The 16,099-nt window shown below is 40.6% G+C and overlaps 1 protein-coding gene across 1 annotated transcript in view; it reads left to right on the top strand.

Moving 5' to 3' along the window:
- PREP (prolyl endopeptidase) overlaps positions 1-16,099 on the top strand; it is a 57,764-nt gene that overhangs the window by 21,112 nt on the left and 20,553 nt on the right. Inside the window, exons 8-10 of the mRNA XM_081187922.1 lie at positions 4,239-4,430; positions 9,691-9,888; positions 14,288-14,391. Coding sequence (XP_081044048.1) covers positions 4,239-4,430; positions 9,691-9,888; positions 14,288-14,391 — 494 coding nt within the window. The remainder of the gene's footprint in view (positions 1-4,238; positions 4,431-9,690; positions 9,889-14,287; positions 14,392-16,099) is intronic.

Raw genomic sequence — 16,099 nt, 5'->3', positions numbered from 1 at the left:
CAGAGTGTTTGTTGTGGGGGAGGAAGGGAAAGGAGAATGTTAGTCGCTTTGAGACTCCTTAAAGGGAGTGAAAGGCAGGATATCAAATCCAAACTCCTACTCCTCCTCCTCCTCCTCCTCCTCCTCTTCTTCTTCTTCTTCTTCTTCTTCTTCTTCTTCTACAAATCCATTCATTTTCATACTAAATTTAGATTCTGCCTTTTCTCCAAGGAGCTCATTGCACTCTGTGTGCTTGTCGCACAAGTCACCAACCCCGAAAGTCAGTTGCACTATATTATTTTCCATTTAGCAGCCTAACAGCCCACAGCTAGAAACTGTTTTTTTAGCCTGTTGGTACGACTGATTATACTTCTGTATCTCCTGCCCGAGGGTAGAACATTAAAGAGGTGCTGGCCAGGGTGGAAGAAGGTGCTGCATCCCAGAGAATGCTGGTGCTTACACTGTACATTAAAGTGAAAACTGTACCAACTCTACCAAAACAATAGGCATAGCTGTTGTTTGTTAATTCAGACATACCAAGCCATGATTAGCCAAGCCATAGTTTGCAAACCCACATTACACTACAGTTCCTTGCCCCCTTTTCTTTTTCAGCTTATCACACACTGTGGTTTGTCAATTCGGGCATCACGCCAAACCAAAGTAAAGCATAATTAATCATGGATTGGCATGATGGCTGAATTAGCCCAACACGATCCTGACCCAACAGAAATGCCTGTTGTTTTCTTAGTGTCATGCATTGTAATATCGCTGAGCATTGGCAGTACCAAAAAAACCCCTAGAGTAGTAGAAAGTATTGGCAATAGCATTTCTGATTCGCATTGAAATAAAGGGCAAAAGTAAAAAGATTCCTTGTAATTACTGTTAATTTCTTTGGGTTTTTTAATATTTTAGCCAATTTCGCCCATCTTTATAGAAAAGTCAATACTGCACAGTGTATATGTAGCTTGAGTAATTTCACTGTTGTGAGTAGATCTTTCTGCATACTGATGATCTCAAATTCTAAAAAGCCCACAGTAATTATTTTTTCACACAGAGAACCAACAGAGATGTGATTTTCCCTTTGCCTAACCCATATAACTCTTATATTCCAGTGCTGGTTTTGTAACTGGATTTGTAATGGCTTTTAGTCAAATACAATAAATAAATAAATAAATGATTGATTGATTGATTGATTGATAGAAGTCTTATGTGAACTAGATTCAAATTAAAAGGAAGCAGATGTTGAAAAGTAGGAATATAGAGATGGGAATCTAATCAGTTTAATGTCTTGGTTACGATGCTTTCATTTGATAGCCTCTGAAACAATGCTGATCTTTTAAACATAGATCAATTAGCAAAGTGGGCATTCTCTAAACTGGATTAATAAGCATCTAAAATATACTCTGTGATTAGGTATTAGGTTTTTATATATTCAACCATTGGAACATGCAAATATATCACCAGATGGTTACCACTGAGTGAGTTAATTATACCCATAGACCCTTGACTTAACAGCATGGTTGAGTGCAAGGGTATGAGTCTCCATAGTCTTTATACTCTGCTGAAAACATCCTATATTCTGTGCAGCCCATTTCCCTTATGAAGATTTTTTAATATATAATTTATTGCTATGAGTTAGGACGCTGCCTTATAGCAAGTCAGGCCTTTGGCCCATCTAAGTCAGTATTGTCTACACTGACTGGCAGCAGCTTTCAGAGTGGGAGTCTTTGTTTCTGCCATGCCTTGCCTGCTTTGCAAAGCTGTCTTGGCTCTTTTGCCTTTTAAATTGTTGGAAGGGAAGGGAAGGGTGTCCACCATTAAAGGTTCCAGGCAAGTGTGACATTTTATTAGTTCTACCGTAGAGGAGGCAGCTGTGTCTTGTCTGTTCACTGATCCTTGATGTGCCTGGGATCTGTGAAGTTGACTCATTCTGTCTCTGGTAGAAAATGGATTTGACTCCTGAGATTAGGCTGTGCGCGATTACCTTTTAACTCACTGTCTGCTAAAGCAGCGTGAAATTTAGTTGTAACCCCCCACCCCCAAACAGCCGTCGTATCCTGGATGTTAAAACGCCCAGCCAAAGGAGGAACAACCATCAGTCAAATTTCTTAACCCTGAATCGCAAGAGAGTGAAGTTTAACTCTGCATCTTGAAATATGGGAAGTCAAAATCCGTGCCTTTCATGGGATGCCCTGGACCTGAAACGAAAGTGCATCTCCACCACGATACTTCTGTAATGGCTGCTGCCATCTGGGTTGTTGTTGTTGTTTTGTCTGCTTCAGAAGGCTGCAGCTCAGTGTAGAGCAAAGCTGTTTCACAAGCACAGCAGCCCCGGTTCCGTCTCTGGGGTCATAGGCTAAGGAGAATCAAGGAACATCTGCCCTTGAAGAGCTGGTGCCAAGCGAAGTGCCCTGTCTGACTCAGAATAAGGAAGCATCCGATGGTGCTGAACTTGTTTTTAACAGCATGTTCTCTTTCTTACTGGCCTGAGAAGAAGAGGTGTAAATCTTTCCCACTCTCCTCTCTGCAGTGTGTTCTGTTCAGCTTTCTTCATTCATCCTCTGTGTTATCTGCCTTTCATTGCAGGCTTCTGGCAGTAGCTCAGTGCCAGAGTACGGGCTGCTAGACAATCTGCAGCATCTTTTCAAACACCTTCTCACTCTGCATGATGTGTGACCCATCACACACACACACACACACACACACACACACACACACTTGCATTCCTTCCAGTGAGAGATTCTGCTGCAGGAATTCTTTTCAACACAGCAGCCTCTTTGTTTTCTGTCTTCTGTAGGGAGATACAGTACCTTGGCAACTTTTTGTGTTAACAATTTCTGCTATCAGGCAAAGCATCTGGTTAACTTTTCTGAGAAGCTGTGCCCCGTGTGCTCTCTCTCTCTCTCTCCTCACCCTCCAGCTTCCTGTTGCTCCTTTTGCTTAGCAGTGGCATGGCTGTGAAAGGCCTGCAGAGGGAGAAAGCGAAGCTGTCCTGCATGGGGTACGTTGGGGCATCTGAAAATTCCTTATATAGCTTTTGATTTTGAAAACCTTTTCATCTGAGAACTATCTTAACAGTTGTGTGAGGCATGTGTGTGGACCGGTGATGGTGGGGGTGTACAGCTATTCAAAAAGTGCCGCCTCTGTTTCACAGGCCAATCCTTGGTTTACAAAAGTAGGGCAGCAACTTCGGCCAAGTTCTCTGATGAATAAAATATTTGGTCCCTGGAGGGGATTTAACCTGTACTGCCGATCCTTCAGTGAGCAGTGGTTGACTTAACTCTTTTCCAACCTCCTTTGAGTCTACAGCAGTGCACTTGATTTTGGTTTGGGAACCTGGCTTGCAGGCGAGTTAAGATCTGAACCAACTATAGTCTGCTGTATTCAGAGGCAACAGCAGACAGTGGTTTGCCACTAAGTGGAAACAGAAGCTTCTGATCTCTCCTGTTTGGGGACAAGTAGGAGGTAGCACACAAGCCCAAGGCTAGTTGCTACTCGTGTCAACATGGTTTGATAGATTGTCTGAATGTGGTTCTCTCCACTCCAAGCAGCGTTAGGCAACAAAGCTCTTTGCTGTCATGCACAGTATAAGATTTCAGAAATGCTGATAGACAGAATAAGATTAATTATTACTTCAGCATATTTGCATGTGTCAGGACTAATTAGTATGTTCCTTTTTATTAAGTTGCAACGGAGTGCAAGGAGATGTTGAGTTATACTTGACATTTCTGTGCCATACATGATTATGGACACATATGCTTCTGAAAAGGAACACAATTATTGTTTCTGGAGCAAAAGAGCATTAACATTATTCATTTCTATAACATAATTCTAATCCTTGTAAGGTTTTCCGTATCGTCCTGTTGCTGTCAAAATAACATTTTACTTTGTTACTTTTTCAATTGCCCTGGACTCTTGTGAGGAAAGGTGGGGATAGATGATGATGATGACTGAGGATTTTGCAAGACATCAGGTCTGGATGTGTGATTGAATGTGTGGTTAAATATTAGAATGAACAGGACATCCATAATGCAAGTCCTCCTTTCATTAGACCCAACAAGCTATGATGCTTGCAGGAAAAAGAATCTTGTAGGATCAGAAGAACACTGAGTGGTAGTCAACCAAGTTACTCATGGTCATTAACTTATTGCCCTACTCTGAGTTAAAGTTAGTTGAATGCAGCCCATTGCTATTAAATATCCTCATCCCGTATACTTTGTTTTACAGTTGTAAGTGCTTTCCTTTTTCTCTTAATGTAGGTCTTCTGCACTGGGTGAAACTGATAGACAACTTCGATGCAGAATATGAATATGTCACCAATGAGGGAACTGTGTTCACCTTCAAGACAAACCGTCATGCTCCAAATTATCGACTAATTAACATTGATTTTAGTGACCCTGAGGAATCCAAGTGGAAAGTGCTGGTTCCTGAACATGGAAGAGACGTTCTGGGTAAGAATATTAAGTTACAAAGGAGAAAGAGAGGCCACGTACTAAATTTTGTAATAACTCAGAAGGACTTGCACCAACAGTCTCTAAAGTTTAAGAAACGTTGTGAGGCGGGATTGCAGGTTGTCTTTTAACAGCAGTTCTACAACCATGGCATATGAACCACAAACAAGTAGCGCACAGTGAAACAGAATAGTTGTTTTAATTTGTATCTGACGAAGTAATACTTAGGGTAGGCCCATGGAAATTAGTGTGCTCAGAGTATGGCTTATCTGGATGGTGCAAAGATGGGGCAGTGGCGAGGCTGAAGTGATCTGGGTGCACCAAGAGAGCCAGTCCTTTGTGCCTTCATAATCCCATCCAGGTAAGCAGCAGCAATGCTGGTGTTGGGAAGGTGTCCTTACAGCAGGGCACAACCAGCTAATTCTCTTTTAGGCACTGTGGGGGGGAATCTTCTCCCACCCAATTGCTAGATTCCTGTATACCAGAACTGCAGAAACTATAATACTCAAATTGTGTGAGAGCGCTTTATCCCTAAAGAGCAACTTGTCCTGATGCTAACAGGCCAAGCTGCCGTTGTGTCACATTGCTTTAGTCTCTTCCCAGATTTGCCTTGGAAAGAAATAATTATATCAGAAGGCAGTTAATAATTTATCACTCTGAAGGCTTTGCAGTCAAGTTAATTTTTGATTTTACCTGATAAAGATGACATATTAATGAAGTGCCTTCTGCAAAAACAAGATGTGTAAGAATTCAAAGGTTAAATGGTTACTTAGCATGAAGTGATTCATTGTCGTGGCTTAATCAGCACTTGACACCACTGCTCTCAAATTCTAGATAGCACAATGGTTGTAAACATTCTTCTTTAGCCCTTTTATATGTTTATTTAAGCACACAAACTAAGGCTTCTTTTTTCTGGTTTAGCACTTTTAGGAGACAACTGAAGGCAGCCCTGTTTAGGGAAGCTTTTAATGTTTAATAGGTTATTGTATTTTAATATTCTGTTGGAAGCCGCCCAGAGTAGCTGGGGAAACCCAGCCAGATGGGCAGGATATAAAAAAATTATTGTTATTGTTATTATTGTTGTATTATTATTATTATTATTATTATTATTATTATTATTATTATTATTATTATTATGAAACATGAAAACTACTCCTGTGCCACTATTTGGAAGTGCCTTGGATGTTTTATATTGTGAAACCTTTGCATTTATTTTGCCTGAGATGTGGGAAAGGTTTCACAATATAAAACATCCAAGGCACTTCCAAATAGTGGCACAGGAGTAGTTTTCATGTTTCATAATAATAATAATAATAATAATAATAATAATAATAATAATAATAATAATAATAATAATAATAACAACAACAACAACAACAACAACAACAAGATGTGTAAGAATTCAAAGGTTAAATGGTTACTTAGCATGAAGTGATTCATTGTCGTGGCTTAATCAGCACTTGACACCACTGCTCTCAAATTCTAGATAGCACAATGGTTGTAAACATTCTTCTTTAGCCCTTTTATATGTTTATTTAAGCACACAAACTAAGGCTTCTTTTTTCTGGTTTAGCACTTTTAGGAGACAACTGAAGGCAGCCCTGTTTAGGGAAGCTTTTAATGTTTAATAGGTTATTGTATTTTAATATTCTGTTGGAAGCCGCCCAGAGTAGCTGGGGAAACCCAGCCAGATGGGCAGGATATAAAAAAATTATTGTTATTGTTATTATTGTTGTATTATTATTATTATTATTATTATTATTATTATTATTATTATTATTATTATTATTATTATTATTATTATGAAACATGAAAACTACTCCTGTGCCACTATTTGGAAGTGCCTTGGATGTTTTATATTGTGAAACCTTTCCCACATCTCAGGCAAAATAAATGCAAAGTACATACGAATGGAAGGCCTACCAATCTGCAATCCAATCCTAAACATGTGTACTCAGAAACAGAGCCAACTGATGGCAGACCTAGGCTCCTAACCAAGCCAAAGTTAATAGTGGCCAAATCCCATTTAAAACAGTGGAACTGATGTCTGATGCCATTGGTAGTTGTAGCTGTGTAGCTCAGACAAATCCACCGTATCCATTGTTGGGACTTACTCCTTAGTATGTTTAGGAATGAAGTTTTGGTCTTTGCTAAAAATGGGTTTTAAGACTGATTCACACTAAGATGTTTTGCTCCCTACTGGATCAGTCTTTAGTATGCTCATGTGGGCACACACTGCATGTGAACTGGAAAAGTTGCAGCTCCAGCCAGCAACATCAGTTCATAGAAAGTGGCTGTAAACCAGGTCAGGCCATTTCTCCCATCTGTCCCAGCATTGTCTCTCCATGATCTCCAGGAGAGGTCTTTCCCATCTCCTGCTCTCTGATCATTTAAGCTAGGAGTGCCAGGAATTGGAACTTACTTCATGTAAGCCAAATGCTTTGCCACTGATCTATATAGTCTTTGCCCTGATCATGGAGGGCACTTCTCCAGCTCTTTTCATTGTGGGGAGTTCTGCTGACTACAGCCTGGCTGACACAAGATATTGTCCTCATACCTGAGGATTTGGGGAAGTGTTTGCATGTAAAGGATACGCCTTCTGTGAACTAGCCGTTGGTGAGAGTTTTCTATTAAGTGTACATTGCCATGTTCCAGTGGGGCAGGTATACCGTCAGTCTTGTAGTGATTCCTTTAACAGCCACTTGAGAAATCTAGCTTTGCATCATCATCTCCTGTTTTCTGTAGGCTGGGCTGCCATCAGCATCAACACAGAAGTATTACCTCCCCAATCCTCCCCCCCCCCAATAGCGTTGCTTAGATAACAATACACTGTTGTTATGCTTTGTAGTAGCTGCTGCTGCTGAACAACATAATGTTTAGGAAAAAACTGCTCTCATTGATGAAAGTGTAGAAATGGCAAAAAGATATGCCACTTTTCTCTTTCAGCTGACGCATTGTTATTTTTTTCCTACCCCAAAGCACAAAACAAGAGTTGGGTTATAAGGAGAGGTTTCACACAGAGTTGAGATAAATTTAGAATGCAATTCTGTGAATTGAGAAGCAGGGGGAACCATAGATTTTGAAAGGCAGCTCCAGGATATCTAAAATTCATGAAGGTCAGAATATTTGTTCCTTTTAGAGAGCTTTTTTTTTTTAAGATGATTGGCATTATTTTCAGATATTTTTCAACCTTGCTTTTTTATCTAAACACATTAATACTAACAGAAGCTGTTAGAGAAGGCTGTGCCTGAATAGGCAGTGTTTTCTTGTTCTGCAGCATAATTTTTATTTGCGAGTCGCTTTTATCAATACAATTTGTGGCTAGAGATTAAAGCACATATTTTTGGCAGGTGTATCTGTATCCTTCCACTTGCCATTCAGGATTTCCATGCCCATGAAACTGGAACTCTCTGAAAATGAGGAGTCCCTGAATTCAGACAACCCCTTGTTCTTGTACTGCATCCTGTGCCAAGTCAACTTAGTTATTTGTCTGTCTCCCTGCGATAAATAAAATTGCCTTTAGGCAGGTTCTCCTGCTGTAAGTAAGGAGAGATATGGGCACAGCCGCTGCAGTGATGTCCTGTGTTTAGAGCTTACAGTACTATAAAAAGAAGCAATTATTTCCTTTCCTTTCCCCCATTTTGGCATTATAAAACAGCCTGTGTTTTTGTTTTGTAATTCTTTTTTCTTTTTCTTTTGGTTGGTCTGGTGGGCAAAGAACGCTAGTTGAACTAAGCCAGAAATTACTGCAAAATGTTTTGTATGATAAGTTATTTATGGAATTGGTTGACAAGAAAATGGGATAACTTGCTTCAGCAGTAGCAGTCTTTGAGTAAATAAGATGTGGTTATGTTTTTCAGTGGTCTCTGTCTGTCTCCCTTCAATCTAACATTCTTAAATTAATAATCTGATTTAGCTGCCTACGGAGTCTTGATGTTGAGTGGATAGTATATAAATTTTAAAAGAATTAAAGTTGTTAAGGTTCACTGGAGAATTAATGCTACCAAATCCTGAAGGGATCAGATTTGGGCCATGACAGTGTGTGCTTCCTGTCTGAGAGATGTGGTGCCCTCACTATCCATAGCCATGGTTAGCCATGTGAAGTGCACTGACGTTAATATTGCTTAATGTCAATAAATCCTCTTTAAGAGTGAACCCTGGTTAGTTCAAATCCCTATTGATGTAAGAGGCCAACTGTGGTTAAGGGTTGTGGGGAAAATATTTTGACTTACCTTGCACTCCTTCACTCTCTGCCATGAGTAAGCACCAAGAGTGCTAGGTATGTATTATGTAATCCCTCTGTGATATCAGTAATGCAGATCACAGTGCATCTTTGCTTCAGTTGTTTTATGAGAGAACAGATGTAGGCTCTTTCTACATGCTGAGTATTCCCACAAGTTATTAACTTTGCCGGACCCAGATGGGCTATCTGAAAGTTTCATTAATAACAATGTAGAATACATACAGACAGTCTGCCATATGCTTGCTTACAAGCCAACATTTCATGTTCTTGCTTACAGTACGTAAAACAACTACATTTACAGGTCTGGAAAGCTTTCAGAATCTAACTGAACTTGTGTTTTTGCTTAGGGCCAAGCTACATGCTACACTTAATGCACAGTAGACAGCTTTCTCTTTTTCTTCTTAAATACAGGCATGACCCCCAACCCCCACAGTTATCAGGATCATGATGTGCAAGGAAGGGAAGTTTATTCCTTCCTTCCTCAGCTACAGCCCCTCCCCAGTGTGGCTACAAAGCTTTGGCACCTGCTGGAACCTTTGCTCTAAAGTCACAGCCAGACCTTACATTAAAGCACATTTATACTACTACAACTATCATAGCTTGCCCCAGAAGAATTCTGGGAACTATAGTTCACCCCTAACAGAGCTACAGTTCCCAGCACCCTTAACAACAATTCCCACCGTCCCCAGGATTCTTTGGATGGAAGCATCAGAGTGTTTTAAATGTAAGGTGTGGGTGTGACCTAGGCATCAGAAATGTGCAGGGGGGGTTTGTGGGGGGGGGCTAAACCCCTCCCCCTGCATTGTGATGCTGTTCAGTTGGGTCCTCCATGCCTGTAATCAGATTAAAACAAATGATCTTGTGCATGAGGTTTAAAGTGTTTGGCCCTTGGATTTAAGAGATAAGGAAATCTATATAACTGTTGTGCATTTTTACACAAAGTGACTTTAGGTGTGTTCTGTTATGGTGACGTTTACTGCTTATTCTGAAATGGACTCTTTCCCTTCCTGTGGGCAGAATGGGCAGCTTGTGTCAGATCCAACTTCCTAGTCTTGTGTTACCTCCATGATGTGAAGAACGTCCTGCAGCTTCATGACCTTACAACTGGAGCTCATCTCAAGACACTCCCGCTGGACGTTGGCAGCATTGTGGGATATAGTGGCCAAAAGAAAGACAGTGAAATATTTTATCAGTTTACTTCCTTCTTATCACCTGGTAAGTCTGTTTTGCCTTTGCATTATGTTCTGGGCAGCTTCACACATGACACTTCCCATACACAAATGTTAGTCAAGTCTAGGGAAATTCTTTTTGCAAGCACCTATTTCACAAGTCTCTTATTTTGGAACAACTTGTTTCACATGCTTGGTGGAGCATGGCAGCAGGTTGTCACTGTGTACATGCAGAGCACGGAGTGTTTGCAATACCCAAAGATCTTGCAGAATTGAATCATGTCTGTGTGGCAAATAACCCTGCTTTTTACTAAGACTGAATGATATATTGAAAGGACCTGTACTTAAATGGTGCTCTCATTCAATCTATTGTACAGATTAAATCAATCCCATATTCAACTGTAAGATTCTTATTCGACCATATGGAAATCTGGCTTTTGTAAAATAACAAGTTTGACAATAGAATGATGACAATGGAAACAGTCCGTGTGCCTCTTGAGTGTTGCATCAAGGATGACTGTCTATAAAGTCTAAACCACCAATGATTTGTGCTCAGTGTTTATTGGGGACCAGTTACCATCTTCATAAATAGTTTGCCAATTAGTGCCTTGTGCAATCTTTATTTTTCATAGCTTTCTGGAAAGCTTTATTCATGGTGATTAATTAATGCTTCTTTTTAAATCCTGTAATTAGTTTACCATATTAGTTTTCAATATAGAGAAAAGCAAAAGGTAGTGAGGGAACTCAACCTATTCTAAAACCTGCTTATTTACATTTTGTGAAGAAGGAGGTATTTTGATGTAAGTAAGTGATGTGGTCATTGGACAGAGTGGTATGGCTTGTTTATAAAGTCAGTCAAATAATAAGATGAAGTTTTGATTTTTAGACAATACTGTTTCTTCCTGTGGGTGGGATATTCCAAGTTCAAATGGCTCCTCAGCTAAAAAAATAGCAAGCCTCTCTGCACGTAGCATGCCATGGAGAAGGGTTCAATATTTCCTCCCGCTGTTATACTTTCTATATGCAGGGAGACCTTCGTGTGTGCACATAGAACAATTTAAACATGCAGTTTCCCACCATTCAGACGAGCAGCTTGAAGGAGTACATTTCAGATAAGGTTGTACTCATGTACTCATGCTGCTCACTATATAAATGGTTGTCCATTTGTAAAGAATTAAGCGGCTGTCTCCAAATGGCTCTGAGGGCAGTTATTGTGAAACTACTGCCTATACAAAAGATGCTACATAAATGGATAAAGGGGCTCTTTCTCCAGTATTCACTTCATAAGTAGCCATAATACCTTGCACTAGGCTTTTGTAAACAATCGTGGCAGTGGCCACATGAATAAGCTGGAAGATGTTGACATAAGAAAAGCCCCAGTGACCCATCTAGTCCAGCATGCAGTCTGTTCTCATGTGGCTTTATCAGCATAGTTTTTAAAGGACCATGGCTTTTTAGCAAGAAAGCTTACTTTGTGTTTTCAAAGCCCAGTAGTAGGATCAGTGCATGGACTTTGTTCTTTTAACACTAATTTACAGATTAGTTCTTGTGCCAAGGGGATCTGAGCAGACAAGCTTGAAAATTGCATTCTTCTTCATTCTCCTGAATTGGTTGGACAACAAATTTGTTTCCTGTTGATAGCCTCAAGTTGTGGTTCCATTTCTGGTCTCCTTCAGATAGGGGGTGGGAAGGAAAAGAGAGGAAAGAAGTCAGGAAGCTGCTCTTAGCTGACTGCAGTTGTGCCAGCAACATTTAATAGCATCATCATCTTTCTTGCACTCAGTTTCTGCTTTGCACTTCTTGTAGCTGTGTGTTTCAACACTTGCAGAAGCGTTACGGTGTCTTCTGTTGTTTTATAGAATGATGGCTTGTGCTGCCAACGTTGTATTCTTGAACATGTTGATTTTACGTTAGTAAAGTGCCTTGAATGTTTGCAGAGCCGGGACTCTGACATTCTGGTTCCAGCCTGGTGTCTTGCAAGATACTGACTACCAGCAGCTCTTGTTAACTGTGAAGAGCTCTTGTTCCTTATCACCCCTTGATACTCAGCCCTCCCTCCCCCCCCAGAAAGCCAGACAGAAGCTAGCAAAATCCTCAGAGTTAAGGAAGCATTGTAAAATCAAAATACATCAACACACAAATGAGGCGGTGTGAAAATCACTGCAGCAGTGAGAAATGTAACTGCAAGAAAAGAACTGTATTAGCAACAAGATATTAGTTGAAAGCCAGTTTTCCTTAATTATGGTCTTTTAGACAAAGGTGGGTGCCCATTTCAGGGTCTAGGGCCACATTCCCTTGGGAGAAAGTGGTTGGGGTCTACCCTGGGATCATACCTTGCAGCACACCCTATAAAGAAAGTAAAAAGTATGTTATATTGTGATGTTAAAGGGAGAAAGGTGCAGGGGGAGGTGGACACGTGATCTAGGACTCGTAACAACACAACTGATTTCACATAATAATTCATTGTTGGCTGTCTATCCCTCCCAACTATCAGCACTCCCATTCTTTCCTCTCCAAGATGGAAACTGAAACAGCCATTGAGTATGCTGCACCTAGTAATGTCCTAAGTTAGTTGTTCTCTTGTTTCCCACTGTCTGTGACCCTTCCCTCCTCAACTGGGCAGATGACTAAATGCAAGCCCAGCATACAATAAAAAAGAGGACAAAAGCAGAGTGAGGCAACATGTTCTAAGCAGGAATGCCCATCACTTGTGTCTGTGCGAAAAACCTCTGCTGTTGACCTCAGCTCTGCTAAGGGGAAATCAGTTGTATGAGAATGGAAGTATTTTTTAATGCCACCCACCCATCCATCCTGTTTCCAGGACAGTTTGCAAAGCTACAGACTGGAGAAGCTAGATGAAGTAGGTCTGGGTGGTTGGTTTATTGCTTGTAGGGATGCCCTCCTCAGGCCCCTCAGGAAATGTGGGTTATGAATCTAAATTCGTTTATTTGTTTTTATTTACCACCTTTATATTCCAAGGATCTCAAGGTAGTGTACATGGTTCTCTTCCTCCCCATTTCATCCTCACAACAATCCTGTACGGTAGCTTAGACTAAGAGATGGTGACTGGCCCAAAGCCACCCAGTGAGCTTCATGGCTGAGTGGGGATTCAAACCCTGGCCTCCCAAACTACAGTCCAACACTCTAACCATTGTAAATGGTAGAAGGCTCTTGTTGAAATGGTTAGTTTACTCTTCATTTGTTTGTGATTTAAGGAAGGGCCATTAATAAGGAAAGCAATTACAAAATTGGCCTTACTTTAAAAGAGTACTTTTTATCATTCTTTCTTCATGTAAAGTTTGCTTTATATAGACAAGTATTAAGTACATTCGACTGTGAGAGCCTTGTAAGCAAATGGAATTTATTTCAAGGAGAAATGTCCATGTACAGCAAGTTTAGTAATTACTAAAAAAGGAAGAATAGGAGCCCAGGATAATCCCCCCCCAAGTATGCAAAAATATAGCAAGATATTTTTGATCCCTAACAATCTGTGTCTTTGCTGGAGCCCTGTACATTGCTTTGAACTTACTGTTAAACTTTGGCAATTGAAAAGCCTGCTGAATCGGAGCTGAAAGACTGTGTGTCAGATACTATTTTGATGAGCAATTCTGTCATACTTGTAGCACAATACACTCTGCCCAGTTTTGTGTTAAGAACAAAATAAAAATAAAAAGACAGCTTATTCACTATGTGACATATCACTGTTCAGGCAATTAAACACAAAGAGTAGGTACCAGCTGTGTTCACAGGCCACATTAAACCATAGCTAATGCTTCACTATGTTGTAGGAAATAGGAAAACATTGACTTAGTTTGGAGGGCTGAGCAGGGAAAGATCAGTCACCTGAGAATTCTACAGCAAGATGAAAGGTCACAACTGAGTGTGCATTTAATGGCATATCAGGAAATTTCAAAGGTGTGCTCTACTCACTTTTTGCAGGCTATGTCATTAAAAACATATCCCATTTCAAAGCCTTTCGTTATATGAGGCCAAGGAAGATTAAAGGTGATATTACTTGATGGTGAGGATACAAAGTGTTGATTCCTAAGTGCATCTTATGCAAAAGCCAGAACGCCTTGGGGCTTTCTAGAGGGGAGACGAGTGTTTCAACTACCATTTAATTATAAAGAAAGAAAGGAAAATTTGAGCTACTTTTTGAAATGTAAGAATTCTAGCAGAATTCATCAACTAGATCCACAGGGAAAGACTTTGCATCAGCTAAAAAGTTGAGCCTTGATAAATTATTATTCATTTGTATTTTCAAAGCTTCATATGTGTGTGCGTGCGCATGCGCGCAAACACACACACATGAGTATTGTAGGTGGTGATTGGTTGCTTATACAGCCTGTTCATTGGTATACCAATAGTAGCTGCAGACTCTTGTGAATTCTGTTCATTGAAGAGGCACTGAATCAGTAAGTGACCAACTTGAATCACATTTTCAGGTATTATCTACCACTGTGATCTGACCAAAGAAGAACTGGAGCCAAGAGTTTTCCGAGAGGTCACAGTGAAAGGATTTGATCCTTCAGCTTACCAAACAGTGCAGGTGAGTAAAGAGCAGTGATCCTTTCTTACAGATTCTAATCAACTGCTGTAAAAGGCTGGCAAGAGTTGCTGTTGGTTACAATTGATTTGAATTTACCTTTTGGTTGATTTTGCACCCTTACAAGTATAGTTACAGGATGGAGCCCATTAATTGACAGGACATTTTGATCTCATGCTGATGGTGACAGTACCCTGTGAAAATGAATGTGCCACCTGGGCAGACACCCTAAAGTCCATACTTTGTGATTCTGTGGTGTTAAGAACAGTAGCTGGTGTTTGCTATGAGTCATGCTTTACTATCCTAAGAGTTTAATCTCAAGTGTCCCTAGCCAATTATAGTGACTTAAAAGGGAATCTGGTGAGACTCCTTGAGAACAGGTACTGAATTTGAAGCATTTACTTGGAATTTCAACAGTGCCAGTGCCAGAGGGACCCTGAGTCTACTTTCCCTTTCCACCTTCCCAGCAGTTTGGACTGCTCCTTCCTTCTGTTCCCTTCCTGACACAGGGCAGTATCCAACTGAACAGTTAGGCTGCTGCAGCAGCTTTTAAGCTGTGCAGTGTAACTTCCTCACTTTTCCCGTGACACCCCTAAATCTGCTCTAGGAGCTTCCCCAACTCTCTGGAGTAGATGGGGCAGGGACATAAGGCCTGCAGGGAGAGAAGGTCAGGAAGTTACATGGTGTAGCTGAAAAGTCATTGCGCTAACGTAACAGTATGGGTACCATCCCCTCTTTTTCCGGTTATTAACGTCCTTCTGTTGCCCTCCACCTGAAATTCTCACTATCCCCCTCCCCAATTGGAGTCAATTGCCCACCGAGGGGAATTAGGATGCCCATCTTTCTCTGTGCCCCACAGTTCCTTCTTCAGCTCTTAGGAGAAGCCTTACTGGCTGAATCCTTGCATAGGTGAAATTATGTTAGAATGAGAATCCATAGCAACATTTTCTTGCAAGTTCCACTTGTCAGTGGCTCTCAGCCATGATGGCTGAAAAGAACCTTCATGATGCCACATGCCATTGACTGCTCCTTGCTGGAGTGGGGAAAGGAGACAGTGGGGAGAGGGCCTTGCCTCCATGTCTATTTGTGAACTTGTCTGGAAGCACCTGGTTGGGTACTGTGAAAATGGGGTGCTGGACTAGGTCAGGGACGGAAAGACTGCAGCCACCCATCTTATGATTCCACTGCAGACAGATGGGCAAGAGAGATTATCAAAGGTGCCACCATTGTTGCTTAATACAAGTATACTGTGTACATGCACTTTTGTGACCCATCTTGTGTTCTTGTAAAAAGGACATGGGTGTGTAACTTTAATAAGTATACAGTGTTCCTACATTCAGTGAGATGACAGTAATTGAATTCAAATACCCGTGTAATTAAAGTGTTTCAGTGGGAGGAAAAGCTAATGGGAATTTTAGGTGGAAAATGTTTGTAGAATCTAAAATCATTTCTGTACTTGCCTCAAGTTCCAGTGTTAAAACTACACAAACATTTGAAGAATTCAACATCAGTTCTTTGAGATTTGTTTTTAAAAAGGAACCAATAGTTCTATCCTTTTGACTGAAGCTTTAAAGTCATCACTGATGTGCAATGTCAACATTTTTATGGCTAGGCTGTTTTCAGTACATTAAACTAGGTATCTCTAATAGGACTAACAATATACTCATGTTGCTAGAACACACAGTATTATTGAGACATAGTATTTCTGATA

The sequence above is a fragment of the Podarcis bocagei genome (assembly GCF_964188305.1).
Source record: "Podarcis bocagei genome assembly, chromosome: 3".
NCBI lineage: Eukaryota > Metazoa > Chordata > Lepidosauria > Squamata > Lacertidae > Podarcis > Podarcis bocagei.
Note: the sequence above shows the minus strand (reverse complement) of the source record. Positions and strands in the feature narration are given on the sequence as shown.